This window comes from Carcharodon carcharias, chromosome 5, assembly GCF_017639515.1.
Source record: "Carcharodon carcharias isolate sCarCar2 chromosome 5, sCarCar2.pri, whole genome shotgun sequence".
NCBI lineage: Eukaryota > Metazoa > Chordata > Chondrichthyes > Lamniformes > Lamnidae > Carcharodon > Carcharodon carcharias.
Window position 1 is genome coordinate 62450892 of NC_054471.1, and position 19213 is coordinate 62470104.

At 42.0% G+C, this 19213-nt stretch overlaps 1 protein-coding gene across 4 annotated transcripts in view; it reads left to right on the forward strand.

The window, feature by feature from the left end:
* The window catches only part of bckdhb (branched chain keto acid dehydrogenase E1 subunit beta), a 358392-nt gene that overhangs the window by 322380 nt on the left and 16799 nt on the right, over positions 1-19213 (forward strand). For 2 of the 4 annotated variants that reach the window (XM_041188861.1, XM_041188862.1), the window contains 2 exons: positions 13293-13442; positions 15891-16693. In XM_041188861.1, coding sequence (XP_041044795.1) covers positions 13293-13433 — 141 coding nt within the window. In that variant the 3' untranslated portion in view covers positions 13434-13442; positions 15891-16693. Of the gene's footprint in view, positions 1-13292; positions 13443-15890; positions 16694-19213 lie in introns of those variants that run through there. The other 2 variants (XR_005943144.1, XR_005943143.1) reach the window with 2 other exon arrangements.

Consider the following 19213-nt stretch of genomic DNA (forward strand, 5'->3'; position numbering starts at 1 on the left):
ATAGCCACAGTATTTATATGGCTAGTTCAGTTTCTGGTTAGTGGTAACCTCCAGTACTTGATGGTGGGGCAGTCTACACTGCAGTGCTGCTCTGGGCTGCGGTGGAGTGCTTAATTTGGAGTTTGGTGACTGAGGGAATTTAAGGGTTAATTTATATTTAATGTCTAGTCTTTGTTTAATTTAATAATTAACTGAAACTTGCTGTTTGGAATGGAAGGAGGTGAGTTTTAGGCCAGTTTTAAAATAGGGCTTATACAGGCTCTGCTTGCAGCTATAACTAGTTAATTAGATAACTGGTTTAAACACGTTTTCAGAGGCTAGATTCAGAGAGTATAAAAACAGGCTATCTTACAGTGCTGCTGTGGGCTGCAGTAGAGTGCTTAAGTTGGAGTTTGGTGACTGAGAGAGGAGGTGAGATGGGAACGAGGTGATCCTTTGAGTACTGTGAGTACAGTCGGGTAAGCATTTACTATTATCGCTTATTGTTTTTAAGGTCTTATTTTGTGGTTCATTATTTGTAAGGGCTATATTCTGTAACAACAAGGAGCAGGGAAGAAGGGCCCTAGAGTAATTGATATTATTTGATATTAATTATCTTCCAAAAGATTTAATTTAAAGGGGTAAATCATGGCAGGGGAGATTAAAGCCGTGGTGTGCCCCTCCTGCTCTCTCTGGGAAGCCGGAAATATTCCCAGTGCCTGGGGCCAGCATGTGCGCGGGAAGTGTCTCCAGCTGCAGCTCCTGGAAGTCCAGGTTTCGGAGCTGGAGCAACGGCTGGGGATATGGTGGAGAGCGTCGTGGATAGCACGTACAGAGAGGTGGTCATACTGCAGGCTACGAGTCCACAGGCAGGAAAGGAATGGATGACCACCAGGTAGAGCAAGACGACTAGGCAGGCAGTGCAGGAATCTCCTGTGGCTGTTCCCCTGCAAAATAAAAATACCACTTTGGACGCTGTTGGGGAGAATGGCCTCTCAGGGGAAAGTAGCAACAGCCAAATTTGTTGCACCAAGGTTGGCTCTGGTGCACAGAGGAGGAGTAAAAAGTGTGGGAATGCAACAGTTATAGGGGATTCAATTGTAAGGGGAACAGATAGGTGTTTCTGCAGCCACAAACGAGACTCCAGGATGGTATGTTACCTCCCTGGTGCTAGGGTGAATGATGTCTCAGGGTGGCTGCAGGACTTTCTGAAGGGGAACGGTGAACAGCCAGTGGTCGTGGTGCACATTGGTACAAACGACATAGGTAAAAGAAGGGATGAGGTCATAAAAGCAGAATATAGAGAGTTAAGAGAAGTAAGTTAAAAATTAGGACCTCAAAGGTAGTGATCTCAGGATTACGACCAGTGCCATGTGCTAGTCAAAGTAGAAATAGCAGGTTATATTGGATGAATACGTGGCTGACGAGATGATGTGAGGGGAGGGTTTCAGATTCCTGGGACATTGGGACCGGTTCTGGGAGAGGTGGGACCACTACAAACTGGACAGGTTTCACCTGGGCAGGACTGAGACTGATGTCCTGGGGGGAATATTTGCTAGAGTTGTTGGGGGAGGGTTTAAACTAAAGTGGCAGGGGGATGGGAACTGATGCAAGTAGTCAGAGGAGGGGGAATCAAGGAAAAGAACAAAAGACAGAAAGGGGAAAAAGAAAAGTGATAGGCAGAGAAAATCAACGGCAAGAATCAAACAGGGCCTCAGTGAAAAATAGTGAGAACGGGCAAGAAATGTTAAAAAGATAAGCCTTAAGGTTTTGTGCCTTAACGCGAGGAGCATTCGCAATAATGTGGATGAATTAACCATACAAATAGATACAAACAGGTATGATATAGTCGGGATTATGGAGACATGGCTGCAGGTTGACCAGGGATGGGATCTGAAATCCAGGGGTATTCAGTATTTAGGAAGGACAGACAAAAAGGAAAAGGTGGCATTGCTGATCAAAGAGGAGATTAATGCAATAGTGAGGAAAGATATTAGCTCCGACGTGGAATCTGTATGGGTAGAGCTGAGAAACACCAAGGGGCAAAAAATGTTAGTGGGGATTGTATATAGACCCCCCAAACTGCTGTGGTGTTGTTGGGAATAGCATTAAACAGGAAATTAGAGATGCATGCAAAAGAGGAACATCTGTAATTATGGGTGACTTTAATCTGCATATAGATTGGACAAATCCAATTAGTGACAGTACCATAGAGGAGGAATTCCTGGAGTGTATACGGGATGGTTTTCTGGACCAATACGTTGAGGAACCAACTAGAGAACAGACCATCTTAGATTGGGTATTGTGTAATGAGAAAGGAATAATTGGCAATCTAGTTTTGCGAGGCCCCTTGGGGATGAGCGGCCATAACATGATAGAATTCTTCATCAAAATGGAGAGTGACATAGTTGATTCTGAGACTAGGGTCCTGAATCTTAATAAAGGAAACTATGATGGTAGGGGACGCGAGTTGACTATGATTGATTGGGAAACATTACTTAAAGGAATGACAGTAGATAGGCAATGGCAAACGTTCAAAAAACGCATGGGTGAACTGCAACAATTGTTTATTCCTGTCTGGCGCTAACGTAAAATAGGAAAGGCGGCCAAACCATGGCTTACAAGGGAAATTAGAGATTATATGCCTCTTCCTTGGATCTAATATTGCCGGAAAAAACAACAGACCTGAGGATTTGGAGCGCTTTAGAATTCAGCAAAGGTGGACCAAGGGATTGATTAAGAAGGGGAAAATAGAGTACGAGAGTAAGCTTGCAGGGAACATAAAAACTGATGTAAAACTTTCTATAGGTATGTGAAAAGAAAAAGATTGGTGAAGACAAATTCCCCTTACAGTCAGAAACGGGGGAATTTATAATGGGGAATAAAGAAGTGGCTGACCAACTAACTGCATACTTTGGTTCTGTCTTCAGAAAGGAGGACACAAATAACATATCAGAAATGTTGGGGTCACTGGGTTTAGTAAGGAGGAGGAGCTGAAAGAAATCAGTATTAGCAGGGAAATGGTGTTGCAGAAATTGATGGGATTAAAGGTAGATAAATCCCCAGGGCCTGATAATCTACATCCCAGAGTACTTAAGGAAGTGGCTTTAGAAATAGTGGATGCATTGGTGGTAATCTTCCGAGATTCTATAGACCCTGGAACAGTTCCTACAGATTGGAGGGTAGCTAATGTAACCCCACTATTTAAAAAGGGAGGTAGAGAGAAAACAGGGAATTATAGACCAGTCAGCCTGATGTCAGTAGTGGGGAAAATTCTAGAGTCCATTATAAAAAATTTCATAGCTGAGCACTTGGAAAACAGTGACAGAATCGGACAGAGTCAGCATGGATTTACGAAAGGGAAATCATGCTTGACAAGTCTACTGGAATTTTTTGAGAATGTAAATATTAGAGTTGATGAGAGGGAGCCCGTGAATGTGGTTTATTTGGACTTTCAGAAGGCTTTCGACAAAGTCCCACATAAGAGATTAGCATGTAAAATTAAAGCGCATGGAATTGGGAGTAGTGTATTGAGGTGGATAGAAAACTGGTTAGCAGACAGCAAACAAAGAGTAGGAATAAACGGGTTTTTTTCCGAATGGCAGGCAGAGACTAGTGGGGTACTGCAGGGATCAGTGCTGGGACCCCAGCTATTCACAGTATATATTAATGATTTAGTTGAGGGAGCTGAATGTAATATCTCCAAATTTGCAGATGATACAAAGCTGGGTGGGAGGGTGAGCTGTGAGGAGGCTGCAGAAATGCTTCAGTGTGATTTGGACAAGCTGAGTGAGTGGGCCAATGCGTGGCAGATGCAGTATAATGTGGATAAATGTGAAGTTATCCACTTTGGTAGCAAAAACAGGAAGGCAGATTATTATCTGAATGGCTATAAATTGAGGGATGGGAATGTGCAACGAGACCTGGGTGTCCTCGTACACCACATGCTGAAGGTAAGCATACAGCTGCAGCAGGCAGTAAAGGCAAATGTTATGTTGGCCTTCATAACGAGAGGATTCGAGTACAGGAACAGGGATGTCATACTGCAATTATACAGGGCCTACAGGTGAGACCACACCAGGAATATTGTGTGCAGTTTTGGTCTCCTTATCTGAGGAAGGAAGAGGGAGTGCAGTGAAGTTTACCAGACTGATTCATGGGATGGCGGGACTGCCATATGAGGAGAGATTGAGTCGATTAGGATTATATTCGCTGGAGTTCAGAAGAATGAGGGGGGATCTCATAGAAACCTATAAAATTCTAACAGGAATAGACTGGGTAGATGCAGGAAGGATATTCCCGATGGTGGGGGAGTCCAGAACCAGGGGTCCCAGTCTGAGGATACGGGGTAGACCATTAAGGACTGAGATGAGGAGAAATTTCTTCACCCAGAGAGTGGTGAACCTGTGGAATTCACTACCACAGAAAGTAGTTGAGGCCAAAACATTGTATGTTTTCAAGAAGGAGTTAGATATAGCTCTTGGTATGAAGAGGATCAAGGGATATGGGGAGAAAGCAGGCTATTGAGTTGGATGATCAGCCATGATCATGATGAATGGTGGAGCAGGCTTGAAGGGCCGAATGGACTACTTGAACTTCTATTTTTTATGATTCTATTCAGTAATGGTAATGCTACTGAATGTTGAGGAGTGATGGTTTGATTCTTTCTGGTTGGAGGTGTCTCTGCGTTGCACTTGTGTGGCACAAATCTTATTTGCCACTTATCAACGCAAGCCTGAACATTGTCCAGGCCTTGCTGCATTTGGCACGGATTCCTTCAGTATCTGAGGAATTGTGAATATAACTGAACACAAGGCAATTATCAGTGAATATCCCCACTTTTGGCCTTATGCTGGAAAGAAGGTCAATGATGAAGCATCTGAAGATGTTTGGGCCTAGGACACTACCCTGAGGAACTCCTGAAGCAATGTCCTGTGGCTGAAATGATTGGCCTCCAACAAACACAAGCGTCTTCCTTTGTATTAGATATGAGAGCAATCCGTGGAGCGCTTTCCCCCAGATTCCCACTGACTTCAATGTCGCTAGGCTCCTTGTTGCCACACTTGGCCATGGACAGTGACGCTCAGCTTTTCTTTTTTTTTTACCATTTTTGGACCAAGACTCTAATAAGCTAAGGAGCCAGGTGTCCCTGGTGGAACCCAGACTGAGTTTGTGTGTGCAAGTTATTGCTGTGTCAGTGCTTCTTGATAGCACTCGATGGCACCTTCCATCACTTTGCTGATGGTCGAGAGTAGACTGATAGGATGGTAATTGGCCAAATGGAATTCTTCTGCTTTTTATGAACAAGAAATAGCTGGGTAATTTTCTGCATTGTCAAGTAGATGCCAGTGTTGTAGCTGTAGTGGAACAGATTAGCTAGGCATTTAGCTAGTTCTGGAGTACAAGTCATTAGACTGCTAGGATCCTGTCATGGCCTGTAGCGTTTGTTGCATCCATTACCATTATCGTAAAGATTGTTATAGTTCAAACAGAAGGTGCACCATCACCTTCTCAGGAGACCTGGAGAAAGTCTCTAATCTAATCTTGCCAACATCACCCACATCCAAAGAACATATTCATTTTTTTAAAATTCTGTATGTCTGTTTACAAAAACAATACACGTCTTTCTCAAATCTTGCTGTCACAGTGGGATAAAGTTGATTTGCTCTGAACCAAGCTTCTAGAGTGGAGCATTATAGATAGTGGGGCAACCTGCTGAAGGATTGGACGGTTGAGGATAAACTTGCTCTGATGGCTAATCACAGAGGCACCATAGCAGCGTTCATCAAATAGTCCAAGGTCTAGACAGCTCCGACTGCTAGGCTGAAAGGAAGCTTGAAGATTTAAATCACTGCATAGGGGTAAAAAAGAAGAAAAAATTAAAAAAATACAATTAATATTGAAACTACAAACATACCACAAAAGGCTCATGAAATGTTTTTGTAAATTTTAATAGTTACAATTTGGATAAGTTAATTTAGACCATAAGACGTAGGAGCAGAAATTAGGCCATTCGGCCCATTGAGTCTGCTCCGCCATTCAATTATGGCAGATAAGTTTCTTTAGGTGCACCACATGTAGAACCTGCCTCACATCATCAAAGGTGAGCTTTTGGCAGACTTAAAAGTGCAACTTCAACAGTTTATTATAATTTAATACTTGGATTCTCATAACCTATTCTATGTTTTGGATAAATGGTGCATATAATTTATCATAATTATAACAAATGTTAAACCTATAATAAATACATTTGTTCATTTCAGTCTTAATCATGTGAAGCATAGGTTTGTCTATGTTTCAAATAACAATTTCCTTCAAATGATTTCAAAAGCACTCAAATTTTTCTGAGGAATCTTAATACCATATTTATTTAATACAACTTGACAAGACTTTCAGACAAGGTGATTGATGAAACACACACACAATAGTGAAAGAACAGTTTGATTCTGGTTATCTGATACACCCTTAAGCACATAAGAACATAAAATTGAGAGAGTTACTATTTCAGTATACCTCAAAGTTACAAACCTGTATAAGTACTGTAGGTTCTCCAAGCCTGGGGGTCCAGCTTATGTGACAACATATGACTGATGGTTTTTCAGATGATTGAAATAAAGACCTTAGGTGTACCTTCTTTTGTGAGTACAACCACTACATCAAGTAATAGAGCAGGTTCCTATTCCTCCACCTTAAAACTGGTGTTTCTCAGTATTGCTATCCCATAGACACCAATAACTTTTAAATAGATATTTGAACTACCAGTGACTGGCTGAAAAGATTATTTAATAGGATTTCAAGTTTAAGACTACTGTAACAAACAAAAGGCAACCATGTCTAACCACTATCCAGTAGGCAACTTATACTTTAAAGTGTTTCCCTATTTGGAAATGATCTAAAATCCCCTTCTCCCTGCCACCCCACCCCCCCCCCCCCCCCCCCCCCCCCCCACCCCCGCCAACCTTCTAATTCTACAATTGATTTTCACTGAGCATAAATAGAGACCTCTTCCCTCTGGCCCAAGCTAGGTGAATCATCCAGCCTCCTTTAAATCCTCACAAACTCAGTCTCTTCAATCTGAGTGTGAGCTCCTGCTCCCATTCCATGTGGTGACCCAACAGAATCAGCATTTTCTCTGCTTCAGGTACAGGACTAGCTGCCTTTATCTCCTGCGCTCTGCTCCTCAGATAGCTGAAGACTGACTTGTCTGTGAGTTTCAGAGATATGTTAGGAACCCTGTAACCTGATATTGCAATGGCTTTCTATGGACATTTTTCTCCCCAAAGCCCATCAAAGTGAATCACATGAGCCTTGTATCCAGGTAGAAATGTTAATTAGCTATCTCCTTGACCTCCAACTCCAATCTATCTTGGAATTAAACAAACGGTTTAAAGCACAACCTATGAAAAGCCTGAAACTCCTAACACCTTCCTGTGATACTTGGAGACTAACAACTGAGCCACAGTCCGCACAGTTATGAACAACTTGCCCCTTCTCAGCAAGTCTTTTGACTTAGGCCCCTCTTGTCCTCATAGCAACCAAGCCACCCAGGTTTTTTGCCAGGCAGAATTCAGAGCAGGTCACATGACCCTCTTTATTCCTCCATTTTACCTTAAAGAGGCTGCTCCAAAGCATAACAATCTTATAAACTTAGTATTTGTAACATCAGTAAAATAAAATTTTGGATGATCTAACAAAAAGTTTGATTCAGGATATCTACATCATTTCTCACACCAAAGAGCTGCTTACACCGAGTGAGTTATTTGAGATAGCCTTATTCATCCATTAATCATGCTGCCTGAATTTACTATGTTAGAAATGTGTGATTTTTCCATGTTTTGTTAGTGGTGCCTTTCCATGTGCAATCATGTTAATCAGTTACATTTCAGATCAGCAATTTGCTGGAAGAGTGAGCTTTTACAATCAGTATTCGGTTACGAAAGAATAAATGTACATTGAGAATTAATTTTGAAGGCTTTGTTCTTAAAAGAAAGATTGTACTAATTGTGTTTTTCCTAACCTCAGGATGCGTGAAAACAATGAAGTATTTTTGAATTGTAATCACTGTTATGCAGTAGGAAATGTGGTGGTGGTGTAGTGGTATTGTCACTAGACTAGTAATCCAGAGACCATGCAGATGGTGGAATTTGAATTCAGTAAAAATCTGGAATGAAAGTCTGATGATGACCTTGAAACCATTGTCAATTGTTGTAAAAACCCCATATGGTTCACTAATGTCCTTCAGGGAAGGAAATCTGTCATCCTTACCCGGTCTGGCCTACATGTGACTCCAGACACACAGCAATGTGGTTGACTCTTAAGTGCCCTCTGAAATAGCCTAGCAAGCCACTCAGTTGTATCAAAAAAGGAATGAAACTGGCGGACCACCCAGCATTGACCTAAGCACTAGAAACGACATCAGCAATCTCAGCCCTGTCGACCCTGCAAAGCCCTCCTTACTAACATCTAGGGGCTAGTGCCAAAATTGGGAGAGCTGTCTCACAGACCAGTCAAGCAACAGCCTGACGTAGTCACTCTCACGGAATCATACCTGATAGATAATGTCCCAGACACCACCATCACCATCCCTGGCTATGTCCTGTCCCACCAGCAGGATAGACCCAACAGAGGTGGTGGCACAGTGTTATACAGTCAGGAGGGAGTTGCCCTGGGGGTCCTCAACATTGACTGCAAACCCCATGCATTCTCATGGCATTAGGTCAAACGTGGGCAAGGAAACCTACTGATTACCACATACTGCCCACCCTCAGCTGATGAATCAGTGCTCCTTCATGTTGAACACCACTAGAGGAAGCACTGAGGGTGGCAAGGGTGCAGAATGTACTCTAGGTGGGGGATTTCAATGTCCATCACCGAGAGTGGCTCAGTAGCACCACTACTGACTAAGCTGGCTGTCTTAAAGCACATAGCTGCTAGACTGGGGTTGCAGCAGATGGTATGCGATTCAACAAGAGGGAAAAACATACTTGACCTCATCCTCACCAACCTGCCTGTCACAGATGCATCTGTGCATGACTATCAGTAGATGTGACCATCAGTCATTGTGGAGATGAAGCCCCACCTTCACATTGAGAATATCTTGCATTGTGTTGTGTGGCACTACCACCATGCTAAATGGGATCGATTTTGAACATATCTAGCAACTCAAGACTGGGCATCCATGAGGCACTGTGGGCCATCAGAAGCAGTTGAATTGTACTCGAACATAACCTGTATTACCATCAAACCAGGGGATCAACCCTGATTCAATGAAGAGCGCAGGAAGGCATACCAGAAGCAGCACCAGGCATACCTAAAAACGAGGTGTCAACCTGGGGAAGCTATAACACAGGACTACTTGTGTGCCAAACAGCATAAGCCGCAAGTGATAGAGCTAAGCGATTCCACAACCGACGGATCAGATCTAAACACTGCAGTCCTGCCACATCCAGTTGTGAATGGTGGTGGACAATTAGATGACTCACTGGAGGTGGAGGCTCCACAAATATCCCCATCTTCAATGATGGAGCAGCCCAGCACATCAATGCAAAAGATAAGGCCGAAGCATTTGCTACAATCTTCAGCCAGAAGTGCCGAGTGGATGATCCATCTTGGTCTCCTCTGGAGGTACCCAACATCACAGATGCCAGTCTTCAGCCAATTCATTTCACTCCATGTGATATCAAGAAATGGCTGAAGGCACTGGACAGTGCAAAGGCTATGGGATTGACAATGTTCCAGCAATAGCACTGAAGACTTGTGCTCCAAAACTTGCCACGCCCCAAGCCAAGCTGTTCCAGTACAGCTACAACAATGGCATCTACCGACAATGTGGAAAATTGCCTAGGTATGTCCTCTACACAAAAAGCAGGACAAACCTAACCTGGTTAACTACTGCCTCATCAATCTCCTCTCGATCATCAGTAAAGTAATGGAAGGGGTCATCAGCAATGCTATCATGTAGCACTTGCTTAGCAGTAACCTGCTCACTGACGCCCAGTTTGGGTTCCACCAAGGCCACTCAACTCCTGACCTCATTACAGTCTTGGTTCAAACATGGACAAAAGAGCTGAATTCCCAAGGTGTGGCAAGAGTGACTGCCTCTGACATCAAGGCTGCATTTGACTAACTGTGGCATCAAAGAGTCCTAGCAAAACTGGAGTCAATGGAGATCAGGGTGGTTGGGGGGGGGTGGGGGGGGGGTAAACTCTCCACTGGTTGGAGTCATACCTAGCACAGGGGAAGATGGTTGTGGTTGTTGGAGGTCAGTCATCTCAGCTCCAGGACATCACTGTAGGAGTTCCTCAGGGCAAGGAGTCCTTGCCCAACCATCTTCAGCTGCTTCATCAACGACCTTCCTTCAATCTTGAGGTCAGAATTGGGGATACTCACTGATGATTGCACGATGTTCAGCACCATTCGCGACTCCTGAGATACTGAAGCAGTCCAAATGCAGCAAGACCTGGACAATTTCCAGGCTTGGGCTGACAAGTGGCAAGTAAGATTTGTGCTACACAAGTGCCAGACAATAACCATCTCCAGCAAGCGAGAATCTAGCCATCATCCCTTGATGTTCAATGGCATTACCATCATTGAATCCCCCACTATCAACATCTTGGGGGTTACCATTGACCAGAAGCTAAACTGAACTTGTCATATAAATACTGTGACTACAAGAGCAGGTCAGAGACTCGCAATCCTGCAACGAGTAACTCACCTCCTGACTTTCCAAAGCCTGTCCCCATCTACAAGGCACAAGTCAGGAGTGTGATGGAATAGTCCCCACTTGCCTGGATGAGTGGAGCTCCACAACACTCAAGAAGCTTGACACTGTCCAGGACAAAGCACCTCATCCATAAACATTCACTCGCTCCACCACCGACACATAGCAGTAGTGTGTACCATCTATAAGATGCACCGCAGGAATTCACCAAAGCTCCTTCGACAGCACCTACGAAACCCACAACCGCTACCATCTAGAAGGACATGGGCAGCAGATAGATGGGAACACCACCACCTGGAAGTTCCCCTCCAAGCCATTCACCATCCTGACTTGGAAATATATCGCTGTTCCTTCATTGTCACTGGGTCAAAATCCTGGAACTCCCTTTTTAACAGCACTGTGGATGTACCTACACCACATGGACTGCAACAGTTGAAGAAGGCAGCTCAACACCACCTCCTCAAGGGCAACTAGAGATTTTCCAGTTAGCGAAGCCTGCATCCCATGAATGGAAAAAAAAACTGCTAAGGAAGCAGTACTGAGCAAACTGATGGAGCTGCGGGCTTACAAGTCTCCGGGCCTTAAAAGAGGGGGCTCATGAAATAGTAGATGTGTTGGTGTTAATTTTCCAAAATTCACTAGATTCTGGAAAGGTTCTATCAGACTGGAAAGTAGCAAAAATCACCTCCCTATTAAAGAAGGGTGGGAAAAGAAAACAGGAAACCAAAGACCAGTTAGCTTGAAGTCTGTAGTGGGGAAGGTGTTTGAATCCATTAAGGAGGCTATAGCTGGGCACTTAGAGAAATTCAAGATAATCGGGAAGAGTCAGCATGGCTTTCTGAAAAGGAAATCATGTTTAAACAATTTATTGGAGTTCTTTGAAAGAGTAACATGCGCTATAGAAGGGGAACCTGTAGACGTGCTGTACTTGGATTTCTAGAATGCATTTGATAATGTTCCACATCAAAATTTATTGTGGAAAATAAAAGCTCATGGTGCAGGAGGTAACATATTAGCATGGATAGAAGATTGGCTGGTTGGCAGAAAACAGAGTATACATAAATGGGTTTTTTTCTGATTGGCAGGGGTCTGTGCTGGGGTCTCAACTTTTTACCATTTATGTCAATGGCTTAGATGGGAGGAGTGAAGGCACGGTAGCTAAATTTGCAGATGACACATAGTATGTTGTGAAGATGACATAAGGAGGTTGCAGGCAGATATAGATAGGTTGAGTGCATGGAGAAAAATCTGGCAGATGGAGAATGATGTGAGAAAATGTGAAGTTGTTCACTTTGGCAGGAAGAATAAAAAAACAGACTGTTACTTAAACAGTGAATGGCTGCAGAATTCCAAGGTGCAGAGGAATCTAGAAAGCTAATGGAATGCTATCCTTTATTACGAGAGGAATTAAATAAAAAAGTAAGGATGTTATGCTTCAGTTATACAGGGCTTTGGTGTGACCATATCTCGAATATTGTGTTCAGTTTTGGTCTCCTTATTTCAGGAAGGATGTAAATGTGTTGGAGGCGGTTCAGAGGAGCTTTACTAGATTGATACCTGGAATGAGTGGGTTGTCTTAAGAGGAAAGCTTAGCAGGCTGGGCTTGTTTCCACTGGAGTGAGGGGTGACTTGATTGAAGTATATAAGATCCTGAATGGTATTGACAAGGTGGACGTGGAAAGGATGATTCCCCTTGTGGGTGAGCCCAGAGCAAGGGGACACTGTTTTAAAATTAAGGGTTGCCCTTTTAGGACACAGATGAGGAGAATGTTTTCTCTGAGGGTTGTGCAACTTTAGTACACTCTGCCTCAGAAGGCAGGGTCATTGAATATTTTTAAGGTAGAGGTAGATAGATTTTTGTTAGACAAGGGAATCAAAGGTTATCGGAGGGAGGTAGGAATGTGGAATTCATAACACACATAGATCAGCCATAATCTTATCAAATGGCAGAGCAGGCTTGAGGGGCTGAATGGCCTACTTCTGCTCCTATTTCGTATGTTTGTCTCGAATGATGATCAGCAGATAGATCTTACATAGATTAGTTTTACTTCACTGAGAATGGGTGTGCTCTTACCATTAGACATTATTCCAGGAAGCTATGTGATAGTAAATGTTCTGAATGTCCCATCGGAGAAGATTCCTTATATCAATGAACAAAGCTTTGAAGTAGATTCTTTCTTATTATATGACCTATTAAACACAAAAAAACAGAACAATAATATCATTGTGTGACTTGCTGTGTGTTTTCTCTGTAAACTCAATCTGCTTTTCATGAGTCAGGTTAATGTTATGCAGATAGGAAACATGGATTGATTTGTTACGCGGAAAGAAGAAATTTCAGTCAGTGAAAACTAAACCAGTTGATATGATGTTACCACGTCCATTCTGGGCCAGAAGTGCCCAGAGCACAATGCACGATATCTAAAACAGTATTTGTTAACACAAACTTGCACTAGATAGAGCAAGAACTAAATAGAGTACACTTTGTGCTTTCTGGGTGTAGCTCAAACACCCAGAAGGTTAATTTGTGTAGACAAAATCTGATTGTCACTGAATCCTGTGCTCATATTACCTTTTTTTATGTAATTTACAGGAAGAATGCTTTCTTAATCTGGAGGCACCGATCAGCAGGGTCTGTGGATATGATACCCCTTTCCCGCACATCTTTGAACCCTTTTACATACCGGATAAATGGAAGTGCTTTGATGCTGTGCGGAAAATGATAAATTATTAAGTGCGGCAGGTAAGAAACCTCAATTTCAAAAGGATATGGGTTAACACCTGAAAAATGTAGATGAAATCTGCAAATGAGTTGCAAGGCACTCATATAATCAGTAATTTGGAAATGGCAGTCAGTTGTTGTGCTGATGTTTGAGTAATTTGACATTTATCAACCACCAAGGCTTAGATTACAGCCATTAACACATTCTCTGTTATTTGTTTTACGTAATATGTGCTATTTTCATTCTTACAGTTAAACCTACATCATTTGTAAACAGTAAGAACATAAAGGCTGGTTCTAATTTCAATCTGATGGTCTTCCTTACTGCCAAAAGTACATGATGTTCAGAAAAGTGGGTATCATTTGTACTGCAATTACTGCAGGATTTCAAGAAATTTGTAGTATATTGATGGAATGAGCTACCTGATGCATTCACCATGGCAACGTCTCAACCAACCAGAGCTGACTTGCCAACCAGCCAACTCATGTAGCATTAAATGTTGTTCCCTTTGAAATTGGCATGCTTTCATTTGTCCTGAGTGCTAGGCGAAAAGCTTCGATTGTCTCTTTTTCCCAGCAATGAATAGCAAAGATATTTTCTTGCTTCATCTCATATAGTAAGACATATAAATTTCCACACAAGATTTTCATTTTCCATAACTTAGATGATTTGATCCCCTCTCCATCATGGCCCACACTCTGGTTGGTGTTGCTGCAGTGATGCACCTACCCATACTCTAATGTTATTGCTCAAACCCACCACTCAGCTGAGTTCCAGTGCATTGTATTCACCTCTTGAATCCTTGTGTAACTCTTTATCAATGCAAATGGCTGTTAGATTTGTTCCAGTACTTCCAAATTAGCATCAACTTGTATTTATATAACAGCTTTAAAATAGAAATAATCATCTTAAGCACTTCACAGAGGAAAATGGCTGATTGATGTAAGACATGGAACCAAAGGGCCATGTGACCACAAGTTTGGTCAAAGGGATGAGTTTTAGATTGTAAATCAGAAAATACCTTTAGGACCCAGCAACACTTGAAAATTACAGTCAATCTTACCCTCTCTAGCCCTTAAAACACTTTGCGTCCTCAAATTAGAAAGCTCTCCAGACCAATTTCTTCCCTATATGCCATGTTTGCCAGATAGCACCATAATCCTAAAAATTACTTGGCAATGAGACTCTGGGCTGCCAGACAACCTAGCAGGAATCAGGATAAGCTTGGAAGCAAACACTTAGAAATGACTGGTTACAGGAAAGCCAATTCAAAATCATCAAACATGCCGCACTCCTAGCTGGCTGTGCAAAATCCATTGCTCCATGAGTGTAATATTGGAGAGCAGTAACCACAGAGTGTACTGGATATGCGCCTGTTCTCAGCTTCGTTTCTGATGGGCCTGCTTGTCAGATACTGAGAATCTTCTGGACCACTTGTTAGGCTGATCAACTTTTGCTGTGCGTGTCCATAATGTAGAAAAGTCCCACCATGCAAGCAAGAAGTTATATGATTTGCAAGATATGTTAATGCGTAATTTAAAATCTTGTAAAAATGTTTGGAAACTTAGGGCCAGTTCTTGGAGATCTGCTTGACGCAATTGTTATTAGGAATATAGCTCTGCTCACCACACCTGTACCCCAACCTCTGCCCCACTCTCCACTGCCATCACCATCATCACATCCCATGAAAAAAAAATCACCTTGCCAATCAGAATGATAAATAAATCCTGATTCCCATCCCTAAATCCCACATTTGCAGGAGGAGGTATAACCCAGTATAACCTATCTGCTTCTTCTCTTTCCCCCCTGCACAGGGCCTTAGCCAACAATCTGCTGCAACTCATTCCATGCTTAGTGTCATAAGTGTAGGATAGTATCCATGTACAAAATACTGTGAAGTGATAGCATTCCTATGTATGGACATAATTTAAATAGATTGAAGAACGCATGGAACACCGGGGGAATGAGGAAAATTTACACTGGCTACAGTTACTGGCACTTACTTAACCATATATGTTACTTATAAACCATCTACTACCAAACTATTACTGATATCCATCTTGAATATATGTCACACTGGAGCTATGGATGTAAGCTTCAGAAGCATTGTGATTTATTGATATCAAATACTGAAGAATATTAAATTTATCAAGTTTAAACATTTTTTGCTCCTTCCCAGCAGGTTCAAGTTCTGCTTGGTCACACTTTCTTTTTCAATATCTTGAAATTTCAAAAGTAGTTTAACTTTCACAATATTTTTCTGTTTTTGGCATCCACTTACTTGTCATGTTGCATGAAATGCAAAAGGATTGGGTGTGATACATTTTAAATGTTGTAAAAAGAATAATTGTTTTCACCCTATATTAGCTCTATTTGGGAAGATGATGTACTCTAGGCATCCAGTTAATTTGAGAATTTATGTGGTTAAAATTACCTGTAATTCATGTCAATGACTTCTTCCCTTTTAGAGAGTTAAGCGTGGACTGGATTTTGCTGCATTTTCCAGAGGTCTGTCATGTTGTATCCAGACCAATTCTCATTGCCCAAAATATGAGTTAGCTGCTGTAGCAGAGAAGATACGAAACCTGTCACAGCTGCAGCATTCCTGGAAATCGCAAAAAAAATGACTACGTGTATACTTTTCTATTTAGTCACAAGGGAAAAGGTTGAGCTTTAAACCAGGTTTGTCTTAAGGCAACAAATTCTTCTGTACTTCTGATCTAAAGGTGGATTAAAATGTTTCTCTACCATTATTTATCTGTATTTTAGACTGGTTGGTATTGGTATTGAGTCTGCAAAATTGATTATGGTTCTCTTTTTGCATTAAATGTGCTCATCCAGTGTAATAGCAACGAAAGTAATTTTTATTACACATACGGAAATAAAAAACATATATGTACTTAAGTTTCTGAAATAATTTGTGATTTTTTTTCTTGGCCTCTTCAGAATGAAGATGGTGCTGTACATTTTAATTAATTTGCTGTGAAATCAATTTTGTTTGAAGACTGAATTTTTATAAATGTCACCTGAAATTACATTTTATCTTGCATGTAATGGGATGATATCAAAGCGTTAAGTAAGGTAATGCATTGGCAAATGGACCTTAAAAGTTAAACTCATTATGCCTGTTGTATTAAAGATTGTAAAGATAACATGGACTTCAGTCAAAATATGTATGTGAGCCAAGCATATAACTCAGAATTCTCAATGATTCCAAATCCCATATTAACCTCAACTGTAAAATACAAGATAGCTGCCTTTTACCACCTTACTTTTTTGTTCTTTAATGTGAGCTTCACTAGCAAGGCCAGCACTCGTTACCTATCCTTAACTGCCTTTTAGCTTATAGCTGTTTGTAGATATACCCACAGTACTGTTAGAAAAGGAGCTCCAGGATTTCGACCCAGCAACAGTGAAGGAACAACAATATAGTTCAAAATCAGGATAGAATGTGATTTGGAAGGAAACTTGCAGGTGGTGATGTTCCCATGCGTCTACTGCCCTTGTCCTTCTAGGTGATAGACGGGTTTGGAAGATGTTGTCGAAGGAGCTTTGCTGAGTTGCTGCAGTACATCTTGCAGATGGTACACACTGCTGCCACTGTGCGCTGATGGTAGATAAAGCAAATGTTTAAAGTGGTGGATGGGGTGCCGACCAAGCTTACTCTTTTGTCCTGAATGATATTGAGCTGCTTGAGTGTCATTGGAGCTGCACTCATCTAGACAAGTGGAGAGTATTCCATCACACTCCTGACCTGTGCTTTGTAAGATGGTGGTCAGGTTTTAGAGGTCAGGAGGTGAGTTACACACCGCAGAATCTTGTAGCCACAGCATTTTTATGGCTGGCCCAGTTAAGTTTCTGGTCAATGGTGACTCCAGGATGTTGATGGTGGGGGATTCAGCGATGGCAAAGCCATTGAATGTCAAGGGGAGATGTTAGATTCTCTCTTGTTGGAGATGGTCATGGCCTGTCACTTGTGTGGTGTGAATATTACTTGCCACTTATCAGCCAAGTCTGAATGTTGTCCAGGTCCTGTGGCATTTGGACATGGACTGCTTCAGTATCTGAAGAGTCGTGATTGGTGGTAAACACCGTACAATCATCAGCAAACATCCCTACTTTTGACCTTATTATGTAACTTCAAATTCAGCCGAAAATTGATGGAGTAGAAATTGATATTTCTGCTTTCTCATAGCTGTAAGTGCTGTATTTGAAATGAATTTGATCAGTTTCAGTGCTGTTCTTAGTCGATATAAATTAGTTAGTATGGACGATATCACATAAAAGATACATTGTTGGGATGGTTTAAAAGTGGTCCCACTCTGTCGGTTGTGCCCTGCCCTTGATATTAAGAGTGAAATAATTCTTAGCTATCCAATACTCGGGTAGGTGAACACAAAACTTGATCTTAAAATGCAAATGCAAGATCCTGATTATAATGTGTTTTCAACTGTCTTTTTATAAATATACTTTAATACTCTAAATACATTGTCCGTTTTTGACTCCTAACCAGATTTTAAGACTCTTAACCACTTTTGTGGAAATCTTATTCATTTTTACATTGTGAACAATTTAATCTAAATGCAGTGTGGAGTCAGCAAGCAGATCAATAGTTCATATAAATCACAACTGAAAACTAATTACATACAGAGGAAAATTGAGATTTTTGTATTTTTGATTATCCACAAAATGTCTTCGAATGCTGGGAGATCAGCAAGAAGTTATCGCCGCCTGCACCCTGCCTTTCCCCATCAGTGCATGGTCTTTCTCATGGCAACATCAGATGCCCAACAATCGTCGAACAGTTAGCTGAAGGGTTTATAGATCATGGAGTTCCTCACTCAGATTCATTGACCATTTCACCTGATTCAACATTTGCTGTAGAAAATCTGAAACCGAAATCAACAGACCGGTTCAGCAGTAAGCCAGCATGCATTACTGGATCATGGACTGTTCTTATGTTATGAGCGAGATGGGAGGTGTGTGCGGTTGATTCTAGCACCACTCCTCCACAGGTCATAATAAGAGTTTAAATGTTTAATTCACCCATAAAACTGGCCAATTATTTACCATTGACACTGTTGTTCCCAGCATAAAAAGACTCAAACCAGGGTTCTTTCAGTAAATACAGAAAATATATTAAGATAAAAGCAAAATATTGTGGATGCTGGAAAACTGAAATAAAAACAAAATGCTGGAAAAACTCAACAAGTCTGGCAGCATCAGTGGAGAGGGAAACAGAGTTAATGTTTCAAATCTATATAACTTCTTCAGAGCTAAAGAGAAGTAGAAATGTGATGACATGTCCTCCTTCTTCTTTAACTGAGGTTTTCCACCCACGGTGGTTGACAGGGCCCTCCCGCGCATCCGCCCTCACACCTTCTTCTCCCTCCCAGATACATGATAGGGTCCCCCTTGTCTTCACTTATCACCCCACCAGCCTCCACATTCAAAGGATCATCTTCCGCCATTTCCGCCAACTCCAGCATGATGCCACCACCAAACACATCTTCCCTTCACCCCCCCGGTGGCATTCCGCAGGGATCGTTCCCTCCGGGACACCCTGGTCCACTCCTCCATCACCCCCTACACCTCAACCCCCTCCCACGGCACCTTCCCATGCAAGCGCAGAAGGTGCAACACCTGCCCCTTTACTTCCCCTCTCCTCACCGTTCAAGGGCCCAAACATTTCTTTCAAGTGAAACAGCATTTCACTTGCACTTCCGTCAATTTAGTCTACTGCATTCATTGCTCCCAATGCGGTTTCCTCAACATTGGAGAGACCAAATGC